Source organism: Bison bison, unplaced genomic scaffold (assembly GCF_000754665.1).
Source record: "Bison bison bison isolate TAMUID 2011002044 unplaced genomic scaffold, Bison_UMD1.0 scf7180017864048, whole genome shotgun sequence".
NCBI lineage: Eukaryota > Metazoa > Chordata > Mammalia > Artiodactyla > Bovidae > Bison > Bison bison.
Genome location: NW_011494620.1, coordinates 42632 through 70323, shown reverse-complemented (window position 1 = coordinate 70323; position 27692 = coordinate 42632). Strand labels below are relative to the sequence as shown.

The following is a 27692-nucleotide window of genomic DNA, read 5'->3' as shown; positions in this document are numbered from 1 at the left end:
AAAAACAACTCAAAACTCTGCTGTTTTAAGAATTCCTCAGGATTGCCTCTGCCTTGGCACCAAAAAAAAAAAAAGCCTACAGAACCATGCTAATTCTATAGGGATCAGCTCCATTGTCAAAGAAATGCATTAAGGTCTGAAGGAGAGAACTCAGCCATTGGACAGAGCTGCTTGCTAAGCAATCTCCACAGCACCCGCACCTATATTTATCTCTCTTTATCAGAAGTCTGCTACTGCTATGTTGTCTGGCTAATGGATGAAAACAGGATATAAATCATCATGAATTTGAGTCGTGGAGAAAATGGCAGATTATTTTAAGAAATTCTGAAGACATGTCCATTTTTTGTGTCCTCAAAGCCAAGGTTTTATATATCTGTCCAACAATGAATGATCTGCAAAAGATGTTTTTATAAGCTAATTTTAAAGTAGAACAGTGAATTATTCCCATCTGAATTGCATCAAAGGAAGATTACTGATTTATCAGTTATTTCTTTAAAAATATTTTGTGGAAAGTACAGTTTTTCAGCTTAATAGAAAATGAAACAACTGCAGCTTGTTTTTTTTTTTTTTTTTAATAAAGACTTTAAACCATTTAAACAAGGTATTTTAAATCAATAAACCACTTAAATATTTAAAATGCACTGAATTATTTTAGACATTCAACCTAAAGATCAAGTTGAGAGACATGTTTATAATACAGCTTTGCTGAAACACTGAAAGAAAGTGCACTGCATAGAGAGCTTAAATTTCTCACTCTTCCTTTCAATCAATAACTGAGGCAAAGTTTCATCTCTAGGGCCCTTAATGGCAGGAATTCCTGGAGCCAGCAAATGAGTAATGTTAAACCTATGATTAGATGATGAGGCCATCAAAGACACTAGACCCTAATGCTACATTCTTCTTTATTTTTCTGAACTGCAGTGAAACCAGGAGCTAAGGAAGAAGGAATTTTACATTATTTTCCCCCATGAAACCATTTCTTTCAACCTGGCATCATCAAGAACCTATGAGGTCCAGACAGATTTCACAGAATGTCTCTCGAACTCAGGACTCTGGCTTTGGGTAACAATTCTCAAATGTCCTGCAGATGAACTCCTGCCAGGGATGCTATTTCCTTTAACATCTTCCTTATTTACGTATCTGGATGAAAAGTGGAAAATGGATCTAATGATATCCCTATGAATATATTCTTGAAGAAAGTAAACCTGAAGACTGAAAAATAGGTAAGTTTTGGTTGTTTTACTTTTGTTGATGCTTTAAAGGATTGGTTGAAGCCCTATTGCTATTTATTTGGAAGTTAGTTGTGATTTTAGTCAGACCTCAGGTCAGTAAATAGAAACAGTATATATAAATTTTCCTTTCTACTGAGGAAATTAGGATGTAAAAACTACTTATTACAAACATACATAAGTTCTTTTTTCATTCTCATATTACAAAATATTTAATACTTATGTGAAAATCAGGACCACCAGGAGACTTGGCAGAGCTGGCGAGAAGAAAGACCATTAGGTCCCTATTTTGGTTATCAGAAAAATGTTACATACTATTTTTTTCTAATTGCTTAAAAAAACAATAGCCAGAAATTATAATTCTATTTTTAATTCTGATTATTAAAGATAAATAGTATAAGTAGATTTTTAGATTTTATACTGAAATATATAAATTACATTAAAAAAGGGAAAGCAGCAATGTATCATATCAAAAATCCCTCACTGATCAGCTGTGTTTTATACTCTGGCTATTGCATTAGAAAAACAACCTCCAGTTTGCGTTATCTCTAATAGTGAAAAAGAAACCATATTAATTAACAATGAACATCAAAATTATAAATACTACTCTATCATTTAAAAAAGATGGATGTAAAGAAGGGTATCAAAATAGCTATAACAAATTATATATATATATATATTTGCAGAAATTAAAAAATAAGGAACAATAGAAGGCTAGGTAAGATGGAAAATAAGACAGCTAACAGGAGGGGAGAAGGAGGGAGATTAAATCAATATTTGCATGGTAAGATCATTTACATAAATACATATATCTATTTTCTTCATCTATGAGATAATAGATATTTTAAAATACATAAACATATACATATTTATTTACGTCCATTCTCCTGTTTAATGACATAAAGCAATCCTCATGTAGTTTAATGTAATCACATGATTAAGATTTCATACCTGAGAACAAAGCAGCATAACAAGCTCAACTACAGATGTGCTGGACTTCATACAAACGAGGCCTACAAAAAAGAAAGGTTAAAATAAAATGAAATAACAGTGGTAGAAATCATCATTCTAAGTTAATTCATTATATAGTTTTAACTTATAAAACATTATTAAAAAATAGAATTCCTAAAGTAAAATGAATTGAGATAGTAACACATTCTTATAGCATTAATTTCAAAATATACAGATATTTCAAGAAGATATGAAAAATACATAAAAATTGACCTCAGACTTGGGTTATTTATTTGGTCAAGGCATTTCTTATATTTAAACAAGGCATGTGTAGCTTTCAAAACTGATAAGCCAGTTAGAGCTCCTTTTATTCCAATGACATTTACAATGTGATTGTCTCCAGAAATATAGAACAATTATCACTGAAGATCTATCTAAATTTTCTTCCAAAAGACAAAATTAAAATAATTTTTACTTTATTATATCTACCCATAGGTTTTCAATGGTTAAATGAATTTTGAAATATTAAAAAAATGAATTTCTCATATAATTAGCATGTTACACAATACTTATAAAATAAAATATTCCATTGTTCTGCTTCCAAAGTCTCTGAATAGAAGTCAGAAGTAAAAAGAATTCAATGTTATAATGGCTACTACTCATTGATCACGTGCTATGTGCTGGGTACTGTGTTAAGTGCCTTACGTACAAACATCTCCTTTAGTTCTCATTATATTTTGTGACATACTATTATTATTACCATTCTACAGGTAAGAAAATACTCTTCTTAAAAACAGTCTAAATGTTGATTATATATATTATTCATTGACTTTTTTTCCATTCAAAGGATGACTGCTGTATAAGAAGAGAAGGCAGGTCATGATTGGGTAGTATTTTTAACATATAGAGAAAAATGTAACCAAGGATTAATAACAATCTCTGGAGGACAGTATGTTAATCATGATGTTTGCTAATTTAAAATATATTTTTTAAAGTTTTTAACTGTTTCTAAAATTAACTAAATTAATAGACTCATTTTTCTTTTTATATGAAGACAAATATAATCAGTAAAAGCACTGCATAATGAGAAATGCCATGCTACCAGGGAAGCCTGATCTTACATTAGCTGTTGCTAAATAGCTAGCTAAAGTGAACCAGTTATTTTTTCCTTCTTAAGGTGATTTCAGTAAAGAGTCTCAAATGTCTTCCAGACACTAGCACGTATATTTATTGTAGAGAGTGGATAAATACCCTTTTGTGCCCATTCTGCTAACAACTCTACCCTTAATGTGCAGACCTACAGAACAAGTTGTAAAAAGGCACCAGTATTCCATTTTATCAGATCTTTGGGCAGACAGCTAACTAATGAAATAAGAGGCAGATGTGAAAAGCTCATTTAAGAGACAATTGTTGTAATTGATCAGCGATTCTAATGCTCAGGAGCTAGAGTCAGAAAGATTAATGGGACGTTTATCACCTGTTGGCTACTCAACTATTTGAAATTCAGACAAAGAAAAACTAAGTAGAAGGCCAAAGAGCTATGCATAGTAGAAGAATTAAAAAATTAAAATTTGTACTGCATATCAATTTAGATTTTAGATTGTAAGGCTATATAATGAAGTATTAGGTTACAAGGCTATATAATGATTGATTATACAAAGAATTATTCATCATATATTCCGTATACTAGAGTTTTGAAATACATACAGTTGTTACAAATCAGAAAAAAATATGCAGTTATATTCATTTCTCACAGACTAATTTTAAATTAACTTCTAAAGAACTGCATGTAACAAGAATATCCATATTTTTCCCCAAATATATACTATCATTCCATAATAAGAAAAATATAGACAAATGCTCCGTCAATGCTTTTGTTCAAGGAAGTGATAACAAAATGACAGGATAGTGAAACTGCAATTTGATAAAAAGTATTCTGGGAACTTTGAAAATGGCCATTGTGATTTCAGGTCACTATATCTTTGCACCTTTACTAATGAGATGTAATTAGAACGAACAGAATGATAATGGACTCTCTTCAAATTTAAAAAAAAAGAAACAAAAATGAAAACCTAATTTTGCCATGAGAACACAAGCAGAGATAATTTTGGAAGGGTCATCACCTTTCAAAAACTTTATAATCATTTTGGTTGGCACTATTTCTAAGTGTCAACAAAAGTATTACTAAGACAAATGGATTTTTATTAGAGATATGCACTGAAGATATCTAGAGATATTGAGACATTTAATAGAGCTATTGAAAATACAAACACTGACGACAGTATCCTTGCACATTCTATAAATAATAAAAGCACTTATTTTTAAAATTTTAAGGTGAAAGCAATAGATGTGATTTTGTACAACTTTAGCCATAAGCTTAAGAAAGCCAAATTTATCTAGCAATGCTACAAATAACTCAGGCTATATATGCATAAAGCAAGTATTTTACAAGCATATGTCTCAAATGAGATGTGATTTTGTTTTCCTTTTTGTATCTGGCAAGAAATTTATCATCAAATCAACTCATTTGAAAACCCCTTGTATGAGTAAAGGACAGTGTTAGCACTCAGGAGTATAAATAATACGACAGTATCTACATCTTCCTAAGGGCTCCATCTTTCAATTCAAATCTAAGATTATCTAACACTTACAAAGAACTTGATCATTTACAGGTTGCATTTATACATGCTGTTTTATTTGATTCTCTTAACAACTATTTGAACCAGTTATTATTACCTCATGTGGTAGGTTAAAAAATGAAGGGATTCAGTGACTAGCCCAAGGTGTTTCATTCAGTCAGTGGTGGAACTGGGACCTGAATTCAAGTCATCTAACTCAAAAGCCCATTTCTCATCTGCTGCAGAGCTGTTTAAACAATTTGATACTAACAGGATAACAACATGTGACAGTGAGAAAGATCATAATGGTTAATTCCATCTTGGGTGATTTTGACAGTTTTCTTGGAGAAGATAACATATATGTTGGTCAGATGTGGGAACAAAAAGCTTAACAAAAAGTACAGAGGGAGCAGAGGACCAATAAATCCTGAGAAGACCTTTCTAGTAGCTTGGGCGACTGGCTGATCAAAATATACGCAGTGTGAGAAAGTGGGACTGGAGGGTTAAGATAAAATTCAAAGATTATATATCTCCAACTGAAAGAAATAAAATTACACGTTTTTGAAAGTTAAGAAGAAGAATATAGAGAAAGGGATACAATGGGAAATGATACTAAGGATTAGTTATTTCTATTCCATGATGACTTTTCTCACCTTGTCAATTAAGAAGTAGGCCCCAAGGGAATTAAACTTATGTGCTCCTCCAACAAATACAGCAAAAAGCCACCTTTATCTGCAGATATATGCTAACCAGAATAAATATTCTGACTAGAAACAATGATGGAATACTGTATATGAACTATGGATAGAGGTTCATGACATTGTATAGGAAACAGGGATCAAGACCATTCCCATGGAAAAGAAATGCAAAAAAGCAAAATGGCTGTCTGGGGAGGCATTACAAATAGCTGTGAAAAGAAGAGAAGCGAAAAGCAAAGGAGAAAAGGAAAGATCTAAGCATTTGAATGCAGAGTTCCAAAGAATAGAGAGGAGAGATAAAGCCTTCCTCAGTGATCAATGAAAGGAAATAGAGGAAAACAACAGAATGGGAAAGACTAGAGATCTCTTCAAGAAAATTAGAGATACCAAGGGAACATTTCATGCAAAGATGGGCTCGATAAAGGACAGAAATGGCATGGACCTAACAGAAGCAGAAGATATTAAGAAGAGGTGGTAAGAATATACAGAAGAATTGTACAAAAAAGATCTTCACGACCAAGATAATCATGATGGTGTAATCATTCACCTAGAGCCAGATATCCTGGAATGTGAAGTCAAGTGGGCCTTAGAAAGCATCACTACGAACAAAGCTAGTGGAGGTGATGGAATTCCAGCTGAGCTATTTCAAATCCTGAAAGATGATGCTGTGAAAGTGCTGCACTCAATATGCCAGCAAATGTGGAAAACTCAGCAGTGGCCACAGGACTGGAAAAGGTCCGTTTTCATTCCAATCCAAAGAAAGGCAATGCCAAAGAATGCTCAAACTACCGCACAATTGCACTCATCTCACATGCTAGTAAAGTAATGCTCAAAATTCTCCAAGCCAGCCATCAGCAATACGTGAACTGTGAACTTCCAGATGTTCACGCTGGTTTTAGAAAAGGCAGAGGAACCAGAGATCAAACTGCCAACATCCGCTGGATCATGGAAAAAAGGAAGACAGTTCCATAAAAATATATATTTCTGTTTTATTGACCATGCCAAAGCCTTTGACTGTGGATCACAATAAACTGTGGAAAATTCTGAAAGAGATGGGAATCCCAGACCACCTGACCTGCCTCTTGAGAAACCTATATGCAGGTCAGGAAGCAACAGTTAGAACTGGACATGGAACAACAGACTGGTTCCAAATTGGAAAAGGAGTATGTTCAGGCTGTACATTGTCACCCTGCTTATTTAACTTCTATGCAGAGTACATCATGGGAAATGCTGGGCTGGAAGAAGCACAAGCTGGAATCAAGATTGCCGGGAGAAATATCAATAACCTCAGATATGCAGATGACACGCTTATGGCAGAAAGTGAAGAGGAACTAAAAAGCCTCTTGACGAAAGTGAAAGAGGAGAGTGAAAAAGTTGGCTTAAAGCTCAATATTCCAAAAACTAAGATCATGGCATCTGGTCCCATCACTTCTTGGGAAATGGATGGGGAAACAGTGGAAACAGTGTCAGACTTTATTTTTCTGGGCTCCAAAATCACTGCAGATGGTGACTGCAGCCACAAAATTAAAAGACACTTACTCCTTGGAAGGAAAGTTATAACCAACCTAGATAGCATATTCAAAAGCAGAGACATTACTTTGCCAACAAAGGTCCGTCTAGTCAAGGCTGTGGTTTTTTCAGTGGTCATGTATGGATGTAAGAGTTGGACTGTGAAGAAAGCTGAGGGCCGAAGAATTGATGTTTTGGAACTGTGGTGTTGGAGAAGACTCTTGAGAGTCCCTTGGACTGCAAGGAGATCCAACCAGTCCATTCTACAAGAGATCAGTCCTGGGTGTTCCTTGGAAGGACTGATGCTAAAGCTGAAAGTCCAATACTTTGGCCACCTCATGCGAAGAGTTGACTCATTGGAAAAGACTCTGGGAGGGATTGTGGTCAGGAGGAGAAGGGGATGACAGAGGATGAGATGGCTGGATGGCATCACCAACTCGAAGGACATGAGTTTGAGTGAACTCCAGGAGTTGGTGACGGACAGGGAGGCCTGGCGTGCTGCAATTCATGGGGTTGCAAAGGGTTGGACACGACTGAGCAACTGAACTGAACTGAACTATAGATCATAGTATCTTACCAGTGTAAAGTGAATTCAAAAACGTGTTGAAAGATAAGGTTGGCTAGCTGACTGGCCAAGATACATGTATTTGATAAGATGAATTAGGTGGACAAATTTGAGATGGTCCAGACCCATGCAGCAAAAATTTGCTGGGTCCAGATGAGTAAAGGACCATTCATGTCACTGGCATTTTTTTGGGTTTCCATTTACTAGGGGTGAGAAATCAGCTTCAACTTTTAGAAACAGCAAGAACAAAACCCCCATCAAATCCCACTAAACTGTGAAATGAATGTGAAAAGTTTGCCCTTTGGGATACAACCGTCTTTCTTTAATACAAGAAATACTGACACTTTTGTTCAATGTTTGAGTCTGACTTCATGTATACGCAGAATTACAAGATCAAGTTTACATGCTTTAAGACAGTGTGGAAAAATTCCATGTCTAACAGGATGCCCCCTTATGGTGGGAGGTGAAGAGTACGAGGTGTTATGGTGACAAACAAGGAGTCATACTTGGAGGTGGGACTCATCTTCTAAGGACCATTGTTTTCTTTCAGCAAGGGCCCTCTCCCAAGGGAGAAGAGCCTACACGTCTATGCCTGGGGCAGTGCTCCGAGTATATTCTCAGTAAACTTTAATTAAAAGAATAAATCTAAAAACCACCATTCATTGAGTAAATAAATAGTTGATGTATATTTATATAAATGTTGGAGAAAAAAGATTCTAAGGAAAAATAAGAGTATTCTTTTAAGAATAAGAGCCTAATGTATTAAAAAAAGCATTTATTGAGCATTCTGTCTTATGTGCCAGATACCAGGCCACGTGCTAAGTTTAAAAATAAGTGACGAAAGCGGGACAGTTTATATAAACAAATAATCATGACATAGCCTCTTAGGAGATACACAGAGACAACAGAGTGTTAGACACACAGAAAGGGTAGTGAGCAGCTCTGCCGAGGAGAATTCATAGGGACTGTGACTTCTGAGTTGCATGATGCTAATCGTATAAGCAAAAAAAGGGGGAAAGTCATCCAATTTAGTTTTTAAATAACTTTCTAATGATTTTAACTTTTAGAAGTGCCCAAATTGTGGCTTCCCAGGTCACTTGGCGGTAAAGAATTCACCTGCCAATGCAGAAGACATGGGTTCGATTCTTGAGTTGGGAAGATTCCCTGGAGAAGAAAATGGCAACCCACTCCAGTATTCTTGACTGAGAAATTGCATGAACAGAGGAGCCTGGTGGGTTACAGTCCATGGGGTCGCAGAAACTTTGATATGATTTAGTCACTGAGCACCAGCACAAAACTTAATAAGGTCAAAAACTTATCAATTATCAAACTGAGAAATTAGTGTGGCTTTATAACTTAAAACTAAAAAATCAAAATTAAACAAAAAATTAATATTAAATTAATATTAAAACATCCTTTGAAATACCAATAAGGGTCTGAATTTGTATTATTATTGCTATTAATATATGTCTATGTAGTATTACATACTATTTTAATTGGACACTTCAAGATTTGCCTATATGTTTCATGGAATTTAAAACTGTATAACTAGAAACAATGCATAATATTACCTTCAAGAAACAAAAATAAAATTAAGTTCATTTCCCTTTTTAAAATGTAATTAAACAATTACAGCTTGTTTTTATATTTAGACTATAAATTTTAATTGAAAATTAAAAAAACTATTTTCAAAATACTACACAGACAATGAAAGTTCATTCATTCAGTGATTTACTTTAGTTTACATAAATATTAAGCTAAGACAAATTTATGGCAGTCTTACTCTCTTTAAAAGAGGAACATAACTGAAGTCTGGAGGTATTAGGGCTAGCACACATTTTCTGTAAAGGCTCAGATAAAATATATTAGGGTTAGGGTATGGCGTCAGGTGACAATAATAAATTTCTGCTACAACTACTCAACTCTGCCACTGTATTGCAAAAGCAGCCACAGACAATACATAATCAAATGAGCTTGGCTGTCTTCCAATAAAACTATTTCCTCATTCCAAGGTTTGTTCATGTGAGAGAGAGAGAGAGAGACAGAGAACACATACATATGCACACATACTTATATATACATCTTCAAATTTTTAAGCTATAGGGGAAAATATTTTAGATGTAGACATTTTATAATTTCAAAATCCAAAAAAGCTCTGGAAAAAATCTTTCTTGCACGATTGTCATAACCTTAATCATCAGCCATGGCACCCCACTCCAGTACTCTTGCCTGTAAAATCCCATGGACGGAGGAGCCTGGTAGGCTGTAGTTCATGGGGTCTTTAAGAGTTGGACATGACTAAGTGACTTCACTTTCACTTTTCACTTTCATGCATTGGAGAAGCAAATGGCAACCCACTCCAGTGTTCTTGCCTGGAGAATCCCAGGGACAGGGGAGCCTGGTGGACTCTCGTCTCTGGGGTCGCACAGAGTCGGACATGACTGAAGCGACTTAGCCGTTACAAACTTTGGAGAAGGCAATGGCAACCCACTCCAGTACTCTTGCCTGGAAAATCCCATGGATGGTGGAGCCTGGTAGGCTGCAGTCCATGGGGTATCAAAGAGTCAGACATGACTGAGCGACTTCACTTTCACTTTTCACTTTCATGCATTGGAGAAGGAAATGGCAACCCACTCCAGTGTTCTTGCTTGGACAATCTCAGGGACGGGGGAGCCTGGTGGGCTGCCGTCTATGGGGTCACATAGAGTCAGACATGACTGAAGTGACTTAGCAGCAGTTACAAACTTTATTCTACTTAGTGTGATTAATAGTGTGACTATCCCTACATGTTGCTGTAGATATATTAATGTGCTTAAGTAACAAGTTAATCCAGGCTCCCCTGAAGATGCTATGAAATACATGTACAAGCACCTATTACTCTTCTTAAATTCTAAAATATCTGAATTACAGAATATATCAGGCTCTAAGCTATTAAAATATAAGAGATGTGAGTTTGTTTTTTAAGTCAGAAATCAGTGGTACTTTCACATGAAATATTTTCAATGATTCATAAAGAAATTAATACTAATTTTAATTGCCATCTCAAAGTAATTTGATATTGCATCTTTTCCCATGAAAATTCTGTATGTTCAGGACTAAAAATCTGTTTCCATATGAGAATAGTTGGCTCAGTGCTTTTAAATTATAAATTTAGAATGTTTAGATTGCTCAGAGACAAGACTAACTGTAATTGTAGCTACATAATCCCCTGTCATTTTGACTGACTTATTGAAATAAACTCTAAATTGTTTTTCATTTGTTTATTTTTGGTTTTGGTCATTGTATTTACACAGCCTAGGAATCTTATTGACTGTGAATATGTTTTCTTTAATATCGTTTTGCTCCTGCTAAGAATTTTTGCATAGTGATAAAGTTGAAGTTCCTAATATTCTTTCACAGATAACTCTTCCGTGGAATGATAGGTTACGATAAAAAAAAAAAAATGAACCTACATAGATATTTCCTCCTGCTTGCTGAAGAGAATATTCGTATGGTACTATTATTAACACCTATAAAATATGAAACACTGATGTAAATTTACCCTTTTTTACTTATGCTTTAGAAACCATGTTTGTGCTAGCCTATCAAAAGTGCTGCATCAAGGGAAATATCTTGGAAAATTCTTGGTATTCAATGTCACTTTTTTTTTGTCTCCACCTGACTTTCACTTATCTTTGTACATCCCACAGAAATACTATTTTACATTTACACATGCTAAACAATAGATTATAATTTCCAAATCACTTGGGATCAAGTTTTGAGTTGGCTGTCTCTTGAGATATTCTCATTTAAACTACTTATTTTAGGAACTATAAGTAAGCCACAGAGATGACGGTATCTTTGACCTCAAGGAATGAAATCCCAGTTACAAAAATAAGGCACATAAATATATGTATATATAGGTGTCCACAGAGAATATTATACAAAAAAAATAATACAGTACTATGCCTCCAAATAACTTAAAACAACTATTATTTTAAATAGAGGTCTTCATTAAATACTGTTACCTACAGTATTAGACTCAAGTTTTCACTACAGAAGTAATTGACCTGAGTGTCTTGCCCTTTTCTTTAACTTCCTGATTTAATCACAACAGCAATGAATAAGGGTGAAATAAGGGAAATAAGAGACATTTTCACTATCATAAATCATCTGGATCCTGCAATTCTCTTTGGGTTAAATTTAATTATAGAACCAATTGTTATTCCTGTATCACTCCTCTGCAACAACGTTCTTCTCGTCTCCCTGTGCTCCTTCAAATTCCAAAAGCCTCAATTAAATTTTAAAACTACTAAACTATGTCTGCTTCAAATTTTGACATTACCTTAGAGACTCAGATCCTGAATAATTATTAAGAATAAAACATATATATTTAACCATGTAATTCATTTCAAGAAATATTAATAATCAAGAGAAAAAAGCAAGACATTTATACAATTAAATCACATGAATAGAGTTGAATAAAAATAGCTATACCAATAGCTAGTTATGAAAAACGAAACAATAATTTATATTCTATAAAATGTGGGCTCCTCCTTTTAAACACAGTATGTATAAGTGAATAATTTCTATATTGACAGTTCCAAACTATCCAAATTCTGACTTTCATTTATCTATATTCTTAAATAAATATATTTAATAATTTTAAGTTCTCAAGTTTAAATAAATTTAAGTTTAAAATTGCTTTTTAATAAAATACACCTTTAAGTTCTTTATTTTTGTATTCAGAAAAACACTGGCTCATTTTCTTTTAAATATTTATGTAATACACAATGGAAATACTATGAATTCCTTTTCTTAACAATGGATTCAAAAAGTCAAAGATAAAAACTAAGAAACATAATTAGTAAAAGAAAATTATTTGATAAATATAATAGTTAAGGCATAAACAAGGAAAGAGAGGGTATAGTTTAAGGTAGGCTCAAGTAGAGGTCAGTCAGATGAACCTTACATATTTTCAAGAGTACATTAACTCTATCCAATTATAGGCTTAAACTGTCGAAGCGCTCTTGAGAAAACAAGCTAGAACTTCAGAAAACTCATTTGTGCTCAAAGCAATAAATTCTCAAATTTGACCCAAGCAGAATCTTCTTTACTAAATCCTCCATTTCAAACAAAATATCAAATAGAGATGAGTAATCAGTCCAATTTTATTCATTCTTAAGAATAAAATAAAGCTTTTGTAACATGGAAGAACTTGAAAATTCCTTCAATTTTAAAATTCAATGTTTTTTTTTTTTTTTAAGATACTGCCAAAAGTCACAGAAGTTATTCTAAGTATATATTCTGCCTAAGTAATAATTTAGAGAGATTATATGCCAAAAATTATATAATCAAAAAAGGATAGATCACTAAATTAACAAGATTATTTTACCCATACCAGAAAACTCTATATTCAACTCATGTGTGCATGCTAAGTCACTTCAGTCGTGTCCAACTCTTTGCAACCCTATGGAATGTAGCCCTCCAGGCTCCTCGGCCAGTGGAGACTCTCCAGGCAAGAATACCGGAGTGGGTTGTTCTGCCCTCCTCCAGGGGATCTTCCAGGTCCAGGGATTGAACCAGAGTCTCTATGTCTCCTGCACTGGCAGGCAGTTCTTTACCACTAGTGCCACCTGGGAAGCCTATCCGATTCATACCTATCCGCAACTCAGAGTCAAATTATATACTTCTGTAAGTACCAGAATACAATCTGATAATAATAGAGAAGTCAGGGTGTGAAATGCTCTGTCATTAAAATAAATAACAATTCAACATAAAATATTATACCCATTTATTAAAGTAAACGGTGTTTTTATTTCTTCTAATTTTTGCCATAATAGAACTATTACAAATAACAGCTGCTTTTTGAAATTGTATGAATTGGGAAATCTATGAAGTGAGATATAATAAATGGTAAAAAAAAATATCTGACAAAAAAGAGCTAGTCATTCCCAAGAATTAAAGACATTTCATGATTCAGTTGTAAAAACAACATTGTATACTTACTATATGCAGGGCACAGATATGAAACAGATACGTTCCATGTGCTAGAGAATCCTGCATTCTAATGGAGGACACAGCAGACAAACTCATCAGTTCAACATGAAGAGAACCGTTATCTCAGAACCATTATGGGATGTTGACTTGGTAAACAAGATAAATGATGTCATTAAAGTAATTCTTACTGTGATATAGGAAAAGGGTGAAATTGAATAAGGGGAAATATTTAACCTAAACCTGCTCCAGTATCCCTGCCCAGAGAATACCATGGACAGAGGACCCTGGCCCACTACAGTCCATGGTGTCACAAATGCTCAGACACAACTGAGCAACTAGTACACACAGACACGCACACACAGTGTGCAGTTATTAACTTTTTTGGAAAAACTGACTTAGAGATAACTCTAAGATAAAAAATCACCAATATTTCGACTTGTAAAACAGAATTTGTTTAATCTGATATATAAAAACACCCATTAACAGAGTATCAAACCTCAAGATTTCTCCATGTATCAAACAAATACATTAATAGAAAGCAGAACTAAAGTGAGAATACTTGCTAGATTATATGTTGCAAAGTACAGCTACTGAAATAATCTGTATAACTTTTTTACATAATCAGTTTTCAAGTTTAAATAATATCCTTGATTAGAAGATTATCTTCGGTTGGGCTTAGTGTAATTGGAATAACCCTATTGAGGACAGAGAGAACAACATTTTAGCCGTAGATAATAACATGTGTATCATGAATCACAGGTCATATTTCTGTATAGAGGAGGAGAAAATAATCCTCCAGCAGTTAAAACTGGTATAACAAGTCTAAATTGTAGCTTTCATGGATTCTATTATGCACAATAAAGTTTATATTTGCTTTATATGCAATAAAATAAATTCTGGATGGATAGATAGATTTAAAGGATTGATTCTACATGGAAAGGCAATGTATATTCAAAAGAAAGTAAACAAGTTACCCAGGAAAATAAACTTCAAAGGAACATAAGGGGGAAAAAGCTTAGACCTCTGGTAAAAGTCCACAAAGGTAACTATTTTACTGGCTTAAGCAGAGCTGAAACAGAAAAATATTATCACACAACCAAAATCTCACCATGTATAAAAATTATACAATTTTGGTTTTCATTATTATACAATATAAAAATTAAAGATGACATCAATATTCCACTGATCTTTGCAATAATGGGACAAAAAATAGTTTATAGTACTACAATTTCTGAGGGACGTAATGAAATAAAGTCTGTTTGTAAGAAAAATAGGATGGTACAATGTGAGTTCTAAAAAACAGTTACAAGAAACCAAAGATTCTCACTTGGCAGATGGGAAGATTTCTGGGGAAAGAGTTACTGCAGAAAGGGCTTATTTCTCTTGTGATCCAGGGCCCACCTAAATCGAGGCAACTCTACATAAATGAAGGTCATCTGTAATGTGGAAACTGTGTTTTGATACCTGAGAAGGACAGACTGGAGACTGATGGTCAGGGGTGACATGCCCTGGGGCTGACCTCAATCTCTGAAACTAGAGACACTGAACAACATATCTGGACAGCAGAGATCATGGACCAAGAAAAAATTTGCCCGTGTACATTCTCTTTAGTTGTAGTGATGTTTAAAATACGATGTAGGTAGATGTTTTAAATTATTTGAATATTAGAACTAATTGGTTTGTTAATATTATAACTTTTCCTGAGCTCTCAGAACTAGGCAATTTTATTAGCATTATAGAATTCTTTAATCTGGATCTAGTTTTTAATTAACTCAAAGAAGATCTAAATTGAAAATCTCAAGACATGGCTTTAGAATACAAACTAAACAGCTGCATACTCTTGAGCTAAGATATCTGCCTTTACTGATACTAAAGTTCTTTACTGGTAAACAACAGATTAGTGATTTTGAAACTTTTTGTTTTTTACTACAATAATTCTTCAGCACTCAGCTTTCTTTATGGTCCAACTCTCACATTCGTATGTGATTACTGGAAAAACCACAGCTTTGACTATACAGATCTCTGTCAGCATTTCATGTCTTTGCTTCTTAATATGCTGTCTAGGTCTGTCATAGCTTTTCTTCCAAGGAGCAAGAGTCTTTTAATTTTATGGCTGCAGTCACCATCTGCAGTGATTTGGGTGGTGGTGGTGGTGGTGCAGTCACTAAGTCATTTCTGACTCTTGCGATCCCATGGACTGTAGCCTGCCAGGCTCCTCTGTCCATGGAATTTTCTAGGCAAGAATACTGGAGTGGGTTGACATTTCCTTTTCCAGGGGATCTTCCCAAACCAGGAATCGAACCCGGGTCTCCTGCACTGCAGTTAGATTATTCACCCACTTAGCTATGAAGCCTAAGAAAATAAAATCTGTCACTGCTTCCAATTTTTCCCCTTCCATTTGCAATGAAGCAATAGGACTAGATACTATGATCTTAGTTTTGTGAATGTTGAGTTTTAAGTAAGCTTTTTCACTCTTTTCTTTCACCCTCATCAAGAGGTTCTTTATTTCCTCTTCACTTCCTACGTTTAGAGTGGTACCATCTGCATACCTAATGTTGTTGATATTTCTCCTGGTGATCTTGATTCATGCTTGTGATTCATCCAGCCCAGCATTTTACATGATGTACTCTGCATATGGGCTTCCCAGGTGGTGCTAGTGGTAAAGAACCCGTCTGCCAATGCAAGAGTGTTAAGAGACGTGGGTTCGACCCTTGGGTTGGGAAGATCCCCTGGAGGAAAGCATGGCAACACAATCCAGTATCTTGCCTGAAGAATCCCATGGACAGAGGAGCCAGGCAGGTCATGGTCCATAGGATCACACAGAGTTGGACATGACTGAAGTGACTTACCAGGCATGCACACTCTGCCTATAAGTTAAATAAACACGGTCACAATGTACAGCCTTTCCCAATTTTGAACCAGTCAGTTGTTCCATGTAAGGTTCTAACTGTTGATTCTTGATTCACACATAAGTTTCTCAGGAGACAGGTAAGGTGGTCTGGTATTCCCATCTCTTTAAGAAATTTAAATTTTGTTGTGATGCACATAGTCAAAGGCTTTCGCACAGTCAATGAAGTAGAAGTAGGTGTTTTTCTGGAACTCCCTTGCTTTTTCTCTGATTCAAAGAATGTTGGCAATTTGATCTCTGGTTTCTTTGCATTTTCTAAAACCAGCTTGTACATCTGAAGTTCTCAGTTCACATACTGCTGAAGCCTAGCTTGAAGGACTTTGAGCATAACCTTACTAGCATGTGAAATGAATCAGTCTTATCATGGCAAAGGGGCTTGCATGATTCAATGAAGCTATGAGTCATGCTGTACAGGGCCACCCAAGACAAATTAGTAGCAGTGGAGAGTTCTGACAAAATATGGTCCACTGGAGGAGGGAATGACTAACCACTCTAATATTCTTACCACGAGATCCCCATGAACAGTATGAAAAGGCAAAAAGTTTATGATACAAGAATGTAGAAGGGTCAGCCAGGCAAATACAGGTAAATGGAAAGCATTCCATGATCATTACAAAAGAATTCAAATATGGAAAGACTTTTCTGAAGCCCTCATATTCTTTAAAAGTCAGAAATATATTGACTTAATTGAATTCCCTAGCTATAATGTATAAAACATATAATCACCATGGGAAAAATTAATTTATCTGATATATATATATATACATACACACACACACATACAAAGTATTACTGAAATGTATATAAGGTTTTATGTTTGTTGGCTTTATAATTAACTGAAATTAAAGGATTATATAAATAATCAAATTATTTATATAAATAATTTATATAAACATATATATTTATACTATATAAATAAATATAAATAAACAAATTAGCCTCTGTTTCATTACCTGGATCAACCCCTCTAGCAACTGGCATGCAGTATACTTATATATGGGAAATACACTAGTCCCATTGCCAGATGCTGCTGTTCCATAATTTACAATGATAGTCAATTGTTATTCTGTAGGAATTTTGTCCATAATTAACTGAATTTTACATCCTCCCTGATACCTTGGGCTATAGAAGCTAGTGAAAGCTCTCCATGAACCTATTAAAACAGAAGCAAAAAGTAATATTCTCAAGCTTTTAAGTAATAATATAATATCATAAACTTAAAGGAATATTTATATTTCATGATCCAAAACAATCAGAATTCAATTTTCAAAAAGAGGTGGATTTACCTTAGAGCAACTGAAGCATACAGAGAGCCATCAAGCTACTAAATAATCTCAGAATAAACACTGCAAACTAATTACATATTATAACTATATTACGTCCATAATAAGAAAATAAAGTGGCTGAAAAATATAACCACTGTAAGTGCTCAGCAGTATATTTCCTCTTTTAAATTTTCTAATTTACTTTTTCTTTCCCAATTATTTATTTCTTCAATGTGCATAAACATCAGAGAAAGGATGAAATGATAAAAGCCTGTAGTGATTTCAAGCTTAGTTTATGGAGAGTTCCATGTAGTTTACCATATATATAAACACTGTATCTAAATCAGAATGTAGGCAATTTTCACAATATAAAAACAAATTATTTTTATGCCTCAGTAAAAACTACATGTGTAGCCTCCAAAAACAGACTTGTTATTAGATGTAACATGTTTCATGGAATATATAGACCATTTCTTCTCATTGTTTATTGATTTAGAGCATCCATATGTACTGATTTGCCAAGATCATCCAAGCTGATGCCTGCATGAGTGTAATTTTAAATATCCGCTTTTTCTCTTTTAAAAATGTTCTGTTTTGCATGAAAATTTGTGTGAATAATTTTATTAGAACACAAGACAAAGCTATTTTCTTTTTAAATTATATTATTATGGAATATTGGAGAAGGCAATGGCACCCCACTCCAGTACTCTTGCCTGGAAAATCCCATGGTTGGAGGAGCCTGGTAGGCTGCAGTCCATGGGGTCACTAAGAGTCGGACATGACTGAGTGACTTCACTTTCACTTTTCTCTTTTCATGCACTGGAGAAGGAAATGGCAACCCACTCCAGTATTCTTGCCTGGAGAATCCCAGGGACAACGGAGCCTGGTGGGCTGCCGTCTATGGGGTCACACAGAGTCGGACATGACTGAAGCGACTTAGCATAGCATAGCATGGAATATATGATATAGGTAGCTACAATCTATTATTTCTTGAAACAAAAATACTTTCCAAACACCATATTAAGGTTATTGTTCCATAAACTGTGGCCCACCAGGCTTCTCTGTCCATGGAATTTTCCAGGCACGAATACTGGACTGGGTTGCCATTTCCTCCTCCAGGGGATCTTCCCAAGCCAAGGACTGAATCTCTCTTGAGTCTCCTGCACTGGCAGGCAGATTCTTTACCACTATGCTACTTGAGAAGCACCCCATATCAAGGAATATGATCCATTTCTTGTGTGTGTGTGCGCACGCACATACACACTCAGTCACATCCAACTCATTGTGACCCCATGGACTGTAGCCCGCCATGCTCTTCTGTCCTCCACTATCTCCTGCACTAAACATTTAGTTGTTATATATTAGTATTCTTTGACCTGCAACAGTTTGCAGCTTTCTTTTACGTTAAAACTTCCTGTTTTTCTCCCCCAAGATGTCCTTCTCCACATTAAAAAAAAAAATTCCCTATGTTTAAATTCAAGCTATATTATTTGGCAAATAATACTCCATTTCAAGGTCTACTTCCCTGGTAGCTCAGACGGTAAAGCGTCTGCCTACAATGTGGGAGACCTGGGTTCGATCCCTGGGTCGGGAAGATCCCCTAGAAAAGGAAATAGCAACCCACTCCAGTATTCATGGAAATACTGGAAAATCCCAAGGACCGAGGAGCCTGGGGGGCTACAGTCCATGGGGTCCCAAAGAGCTGGACATGACTGAGCGACGTCTCTTTCCTTTCCCTTCCTTTCAAGGTCTACTCTTGATTTGTATGCTGCTTTCATATTTCTTATCTCTTTAGAAAAGATGCAATTCAATATGCTTTTACTCCTAATTTCTCTCCTGGGAGATTAGGAAATAATATTATCTCTGACTGTATCCCTATAGTATACTACAAAATACTTTATGTAGTATCTTATACATACCACTACATTTGATATACTATATGTATCATATTCAGCAAGTCCTTTTGGTAAATAAAGTTTCTCTGAATTTTCATCAGTCCTTAACTTTATACTGCTGCGGCTGCTGCTAAGTCGCTTCAGTCGTGTCCAACTCTGTGCAACCCCATAGACGGCAGCCCACCAGGCTCCTCCATCCATGGGAATTTCCAGGCAAGAGTACTGGAGTGGGTTGTCATTGCCTTCTCTGAACTTTATACTAGGTTGTTGGAATATGGTTCCAGTTTAGCTAGCCAATGAATATATGGTGAGAGTCATAAAAATTCTAGTGAATGAAAAAATAATACTAGTTTGAGGGCTTTAGTAAAACCAATCTCCTTGACAAATCATGTCTTCTTTAATCATCTTCATCAGCTAAAATGAGATTCCCATATTGCAATATAAAACTTAGCAGTTTGAAACTTTTTACTTATGATGAGAGTATAATTTCTCCTTTTAGAGGATATTATTTTCTTGTTAGAAGTTACCTATGATGGAAAAATATTTGTTAACATATATATTTCACATATATCCATATATTAACTATCTCCTGCACCCTCCTTTGTGTGTATCTAGTTTCCAACCTTGTTTCACAAATGTATTCACTGCTGTGCTGGCAATGAATTTCATTATCTTTAATTGTCTGTAAAAGTCTTCATTTTCCCTTCATTTTTGAAGAGTATTGTCGCTGGACAAAGAATTTCAGGTTGGAAGTCTATCAAAACTTAAAAGATGTTCCATTATTTTCTGATTTGCATAATTTCTGACTAAAAGTTGATGATAGTTTTATTTTGAAATCATGGTTTTTCCTGACAGTGATCTCAAAATTTTAACTATAGGTTAAAATTGACTGTTTTTACTTTGTGTGTAACTTTCTGTGAGATATAACATATATATTGATCCATGTATCACCATCATCCCAAAGAATCCCTTATAATATTCCTTTACAATAACACCCTTTCCTACCTATAAACCCTGGTCAACACTGATCTGTTTTGAGAATGTCCAAAAAATAAAAAGGAAACATAACATACACAACCCCTGAGATGAGCATTTCTTTCACACAATAATGCCAATGAGATTCAACCAAGCAGTAAGGTTTACCAACAGTTTGTCCCTTTCTTCTGCTGTCTGAATCCACCACAGTCCTTTTAAAAATAAAAAACAAAAAACTCACTGAAAACCATTTTCTCCAGTTTTGGCTATTCCATGAATATTCATGTAAATGTTTTTGCATGAAAGTAAGTTTTCATTTCCTAATGTCAAGGAATGGGATCACAGGGTCATATAACTGAATGTTTAACTCAGTAATACTCCCAAACTGTCTTCCTCAGTGACTGCCATCATGCAGTCTCAAAGCCATGGATAAGAGTGTCAGTTGTTTCAACTTCTCCCCAGCACTCGGAATTATCATTATTTTTTTTTACTTTAGTCATTCTTCTATATGTTTGTAGTGCTCAGCCAACCTGGTTTTAATTTCCATTTACTTTCTGATAAGATCGACCATCTTTTTATGAGCTTATTTCACAGCCTAATGTGATCTTTTCTCAAGTATCTGTTCAAGCCATTTTTAAATAAGTTGGTTTGCTTAATATTGATGACTACTTTTGAAATTTTCTCTTGAAACCTGGTTTTGAACAGTTTAATTATGTTGTTCCATGAATTTTTTTGTTTTTTCCTTTGTGTTCATCCTGACCAAGGTTAGTTGAATTTCTTGGATCTTAGGATTTGTAGTTTTCAAATTATTTGGCTGTTATTTAAAAAAAAAAAACCACATGCACCCATATCATCTTAACTTCCTTTTTCTTGGACTCCAATTTTATGTATGTTAAACTGCTTGATTTATCTCATAGGCTCCTATGGCTCTGTTCCCTATTTATTTAGTCCTTTTTTCCTACTTCAGTTTTTAAAGATACAATTCTATACTTCTAATTCAGTATTATTGTCTTAGTGTATAATAAGCCATTAAATCCATCAAATGAATTTTCCAGGTTAGTTACACTGGGAGGGCAAGTCTATTTCCTATGATTCTATCATAAAAAAGTCAAGATCACACTAACTCTTTTAGAATTTTCCATCAAAATATTACACTATTGCATCTTTCTTCCTGTCAATAGCTTATAAGTAAGTAAGTGTTAGTTGCTCAGTCCTGTCTGACTCTGCAGTCCCGCTGACTGTAGCCCGCCAGGCTCCTCTGTCTATGGAATTCTCCAGGCAAGAATACTGGAGTGGGTAGACAGTCCCTCTCTGGGAGATATTCCAGACCCAGAGATCGAACCCAGGTCTCTTGCATTGCAGACAAACTCTTTACCTTCTAAGCCGCCAGGGAAGTCCTGCCAAAAGCTCTTATAGGACATTATACCAGGTGGTGATAGCGGTAAAGAGCCTGTCTGCCGATTCGGGAGCCATGAGAGATGGGGGTTTAATACCAAGATTGGGAAGATCTCCGGGAGGAGAGCATGGTGACCCACTCCAGTATTCTTATAAGGAGAATCCCATGGACAGAGGACCCTGGGGAAAACAGTCCATAAGGTTACAAAGAGTTGGACAGGACTGTAATAACTTAGCCTGCATATTCAACTTCAATTACTAGAGAAATGTTAATCTTGACTAAAGACTGTTATTTCATGGTCTTCCCATTTTTGAAACTAGCACAGCGAAGCAAAACAGGATCTTATGCATTTAAAGTAAAATTCTTAAACATATACAGTATATACTATGTAACAGACACTCAAAGATATTCTAAGGTCATGTTCAGTTTAGTTCAGTTCAGTCACTCTGTCGTGTCCGACTCTTTGCAACCCCATGAATTGCAGCACGCCAGGCCTCCCTGTCTATCACCAACTCCCGGAGTTCACTCAGACTCACGTCCATCGAGTCAGTGATGCCATCCAGCCATCTCATCCTCTGTCATCCCCTTTTCCTCCTGCCCCCAATCCCTCCCAGCATCAGAGTCTTTTCCAATGAGTCAACTCTTCGCATGAGGTGGCCAAGTTAGATTATAATATATGAAGGCAATCTGGCTGTCAATGTTGAGTCAAGTGATACAGCTAATCCAACAGGCAACAAGGTGGAATCCTTGTTGATTCCTATGAAAAACTCTTTTTTGAAGATGTTATAAGTATGATAATCTGATTTTCTTTCAATTTATGTTTTTATCTAGATGCTCAGAGTGGTTTTGTTTTGTTTTCTCTAAACTTAGAATTTTACATTCTAGAATTTTACTAGAATGTATCTCAAGGTTGGTCATTTAGGTAATTTTCTCAGATATTCAGTGTGCCTTTTAAAATATATATTTTAAAACTTTTTTTTAATGCTAAGAGTTTCTGTGAATTACTGATCCTATTATCTTTTATTTTTCTGTTCTTTGCTTTGTTTATCTATTTTGGAGACTCATATGAATGTTGAATATTCTACATTTGCCCCTTTCACTCTCATCTTTTCTCATCTCTTTAAGTCACTATTTTTTTGATATTTATAGTTTCTCTTTTTACCTTATATATTTTTTTTATAGGCTTATCTGGTGAACTTATTTACTTCTTTATTTCTTCTAATTTAATTTTAATTTCTAAAATTATGTTTCCCTTTATTTCTAGTTCTTTCTTAATTCCTATCAGTACATCTGTGGGTTTCTCTACATTCTGATATAAATTACTTCTTATCCTATATAATTTCCTAATGTTTATTAAAATTTTTCATCTTTTTTTTCCTGGTATTTAAGGCTTTGAGGCATTTTCTACTTCCTCTCATTTTTCTTTTCCTAAAATATGGTATTTTGTTCCTTTTTGTTACTATTTTTTGTGAAGTTGGGTTATCTGAACTTTTAGATCATTTTTAAATAGATTTTCTTTTCCTCTTCAGATTCTAGAGATCTCTCTTGTTTGTTTTTATGTAGTTTATTTTTATTTTTTTATTTTTATTTTTTGTTTTGTTTTTCTTTTTTTTTAATTTAATTTTATTTTTTAACTTTACAATATTATATTGGTTTTGCCATATATCGAAATGAATCCGCCACAGGTATACATGTGTTCCCCATCCTGAACCCTCCTCCCTCCTCCTTCCCCATACCATCCCTCTGGGTCGTCCCAGTGCACCAGCCCCAAGCATCCAGTACCGTGCATCGAACCTGGACTGGTGACTCGTTTCATATATGATATTATACATATTTCAATGCCATGCTCCCAAATCAACCCACTCTCTCCCTCTCCCACAGAGTCCAAAAGACTGTTCTATACATCAGTGTCTCTTTTGCTGTCTCGTATACAGAGTTATTGTTACCATCTTTCTAAATTCCATATATATGCGTTAGTATACTGTATTGGTGTTTTTCTTTCTGGCTTACTTCACTCCGTATAATAGGCTCCAGTTTCATCCACCTCATTAGAACTGATTCAAATGTGTAGTTTTTTTTTTTTTTTTAATGAGTCTACTTTCTGAGATCTATTAGCTCTGTCTGTCTTCCCTGGTTTTATGTGGATGTTTTGTCTCTTTTGTTCTCTGTTGCTCAATTTGGATTCTATTCGTAGCAGTTTCTCCTCAATGTGGGACTTTGTCCTGGAAGAGAACTCTGCTTGGGTTAATTTTTCATGGTGTTTAGATGCTCTCACCCCTTCTAAACATACCAGGGAACCCCTGGATTCATCTCCCTGTTTTATCTGCTGTTTTCAAACTGGCCTTCTGGGTTTTTCAGTCAGTAGCTGTACAACACCATATTCTTCAGATGTTCTCTTGCTTCCCACAATCCTATCCAATTCATCTGCTGATACTGTGTATATCTCCTAGTTATAGCTGGATTGTCCCCCCAGGCTACTTTAGGGTTCAGTAGGATACACCGTCACCTGGTTTTGATGTAAAGGTATACTTGTTGTTGTAGTTATTGTTTTACTATCCACTGTTCTGCTCATGGAGGAATTCAGGGATATTTAAAAACTAAGGCCCCATTGCCATCTACCATAATTTGTCATGTACTTTTTTTGTATTATTGCAATTTTAAAAGTGGATAACTACTGAAACTATTTTAATTTGTAAGTTCTGAATTAAACATACTCAAGTTTTTCTAATTATGTGGGCATATTGTTACTGTGAATAATTCAAAGGTGACGTAAGTTCTTTGAGTAGGCTCATTCCTTTCATAACATTTCAGTGATGTTCTTAATTTAAACTATAAATATTCTTATTATATAATTTTAATAACATTTATCAGTGTTACTAAAAGTATAGTAGATACTTTAGTGACATTTCCTGCACTGCTATTATTCCTTCCTAAGATGTTTCAACTTAAACGCTGCTTCTAAGGTGGGTTGTGTATTACGTCCACCCCAGTCTTAACTATAACAGGGATAGACACCTAACACAAGGTTGAGCCATTCAGATTCTCTCATGATAGGAAGTGACTCTAGCCAGATGGTAAAAGAAGTTTATATTCAGGCACATTGACAGTCAAGTATGGGGTGCTATGCTGGGCCACATCCTGATGACTAAGAAAATGAAGTTAGTATGAGAAAGAAGTGAAAAATTTGAGTTGATAGAGACAAGCAAAGATAGGAGGATATAAAGCTGCCTTTAGAGGTAAAGGGAGTAGCCCTGGTTACTGACTCCCTGTTCCCCTTTCTAGGCTGCCTCAAGTCTATCTGTATTTCATTTCCTGTTTCTGGATGCTTATGAGACTAACTGCTGTATCCCCATCATAATTAAATTATATGTAATGATCTTGTGAGTTCTCAACCAAATATAAATAATGCTCACAGAATATAACAGTGATATTCAGAGCCACTCTGTGCTGTTGTGGAATAAGACAGAGTAAAGAGCACTAGGCTAACACACACAAACACACACACATGCCCACACTGAAACATCTTCTCTTCTAATTAACTTGGGTGATTACTGCTTCTTTATTACTATGGCAACTCTAGACTCATGGTAGTTCTAAGACCTCCTGAATAAAAATTACAAAGATCTAATATCAGCACTCAAACTACAACTGGACTTTCTTCCTTAAATCTTAACTCAAGATTAAGCTTACACTTATAGGCTGCTCTCAACTCTTTAAGAAAAGGCTCATGGTTCCTCTGAAGTGAATCCTCCATTGCTCCTTAAGATAAACAAAACAATTTTGGATCAAAGGTTGTTCTGTCATCTTGGGCTGGTATATTTTGATACTTGCATACATACCTACCCTAACTTTTGCATATAAGTTTGAAAATTGAAAGGCTATTATTTTTCTTAGAAAAAGTTCACCAAGCTCCTAGAAGTTCATACTAAAAAATCCTTAATTATTGCCAGGAGGAACACACACAAACACACACACACATCAAAAGCTATGCAAAAACAGCAAATGTTAAAAAATGAACTTAAAAGATGTGAACAACGCTGATTACTCTAGAAACATACAATAATAAATTTAACACAGTTCAACTAATAAAAGTGATAGACAAATTAAGAAAATAAAAGGATATTATTTTGACATGTGTTTTAAAGGACATAGACAATATAATCTACTGATAAATATTCTGTGAGAAAAACTTAAATGGAATACATGTGAATTAAGAAAAACTGAATATAAAACAACAAAAAAAGATGCAATTCAAATATATTTTATGATTATTTGAAATTAGGAGTAATTGCTTTCTCTTTTCATAAGACGCTAAAATATCCTCAGTTACCTAAATCCAGTTTTGTTCCTACCATGTACACATGATGAGATCAAAAGCATTGAGATTTATTCATTAGAAGGATTATTTTTGAACAGAAATATTCAACAGCTACAAGTAAGATATTCTTATCATGTAACTCTTCTGCTCTTCAGGATAGTTTGACAGTTTTTCTCCTCAGAGGAGAGAAATAATGTACCAAACTATGGAAAGAGGGGAAATGGAGCAGAGGGAAAAAGAAAGAATGATCAAGAATACATGTTCAAGAATGAGAACATGACAGGATACATAACTTCCATAGGCTGGGGTAGAGAGCAAGAACAGACTTTGTGTACATAGAGGAGCCATCTCATGGGTGTGGATGATTGATCAATATTGGGAATTCTCACCACAGAACACAAATTTTATCTATCTCCCCTTATTTTATTTTCAAAACTTACCTCTATTAAACATTATCAGTAACAAAAATAATGTTCTATTCAAGTACAAGAGAAAAAGATACTCAATATTATGTACAAGAATCTAGGCTACGCAATGTTAATAAAACCAATAAAATACTTCCTATTTACAAATGAAGATAATTTTATTAATACTATATAAATAAAACAGCAGAGAAGAATAGACGAGAAGGCATCAATTTGGCATAAGGAATCTGAAGCAGGACTCAATGGATGAGAATAATTTTGAGGAAATAAAACCATAAAATGATCCAGTGCAGAAGAAAGAGTTATACAAAAACAAAGAGATGGGACATGTGTGACTCACTGAATGTTAAAGGAATGTCTTCTATAGCAAAAGGACAGAGACTAGTTGAGTCTGAAAAGGAAGGTTATGACTAAATTGTGAGGGATACCAAATGTTGTTCTGGAGTACAGCAGAGAATTCTAGATTTTTTTGATTGTTCAGCCTAGCAGAAATTTGGAGGACTGTACCTTAACATGGTCAACTTGCTATTTTGTCAAGGAATGGCATTTACAAAACAAAACTCAAAACCGAATAATCTCCCATTTGCTATCATCATTTTATTAAGAAAAATAATTTTAATGAAAAAGGAGGAACATTAAATCAACATAGTTTTAAAAATTGGATATATTAAAATTTATTGGATGTAGAAAAGTGAAGAAATAAAATTATATTCTGCTAAGTAAACACAAAGTGAACTTTGAATATATAACTTGTTCTAATGCTTCATTTTTAGCATAGTTACCTTTTTAAAAAATGCAATAGGAATATTCCTAATGCTCTTTCAACTCAATTCAGAGTTTTTGAGGTAAACTTAGGGAAGCCCATGAAAAAAACCTCGTAATTACCAGAGTATTTCTCCATCTTCTCTGCAGTGCTGGGAAGAAATAAGAAACAGACCAGATGTCTGACCATAGAAAATTC

At 34.8% G+C, this 27692-nt stretch overlaps 1 protein-coding gene across 1 annotated transcript in view; it reads right to left on the bottom strand.

Annotated features, from left to right (window-relative positions):
• The window catches only part of LOC104985510 (neurobeachin-like), a gene marked incomplete at its 5' end in the record, with an annotated part of 408530 nt that overhangs the window by 353638 nt on the left and 27200 nt on the right, over positions 1-27692 (bottom strand). Inside the window, one exon of the mRNA XM_010835724.1 lies at positions 2181-2242. Coding sequence (XP_010834026.1) covers positions 2181-2242 — 62 coding nt within the window. The remainder of the gene's footprint in view (positions 1-2180; positions 2243-27692) is intronic.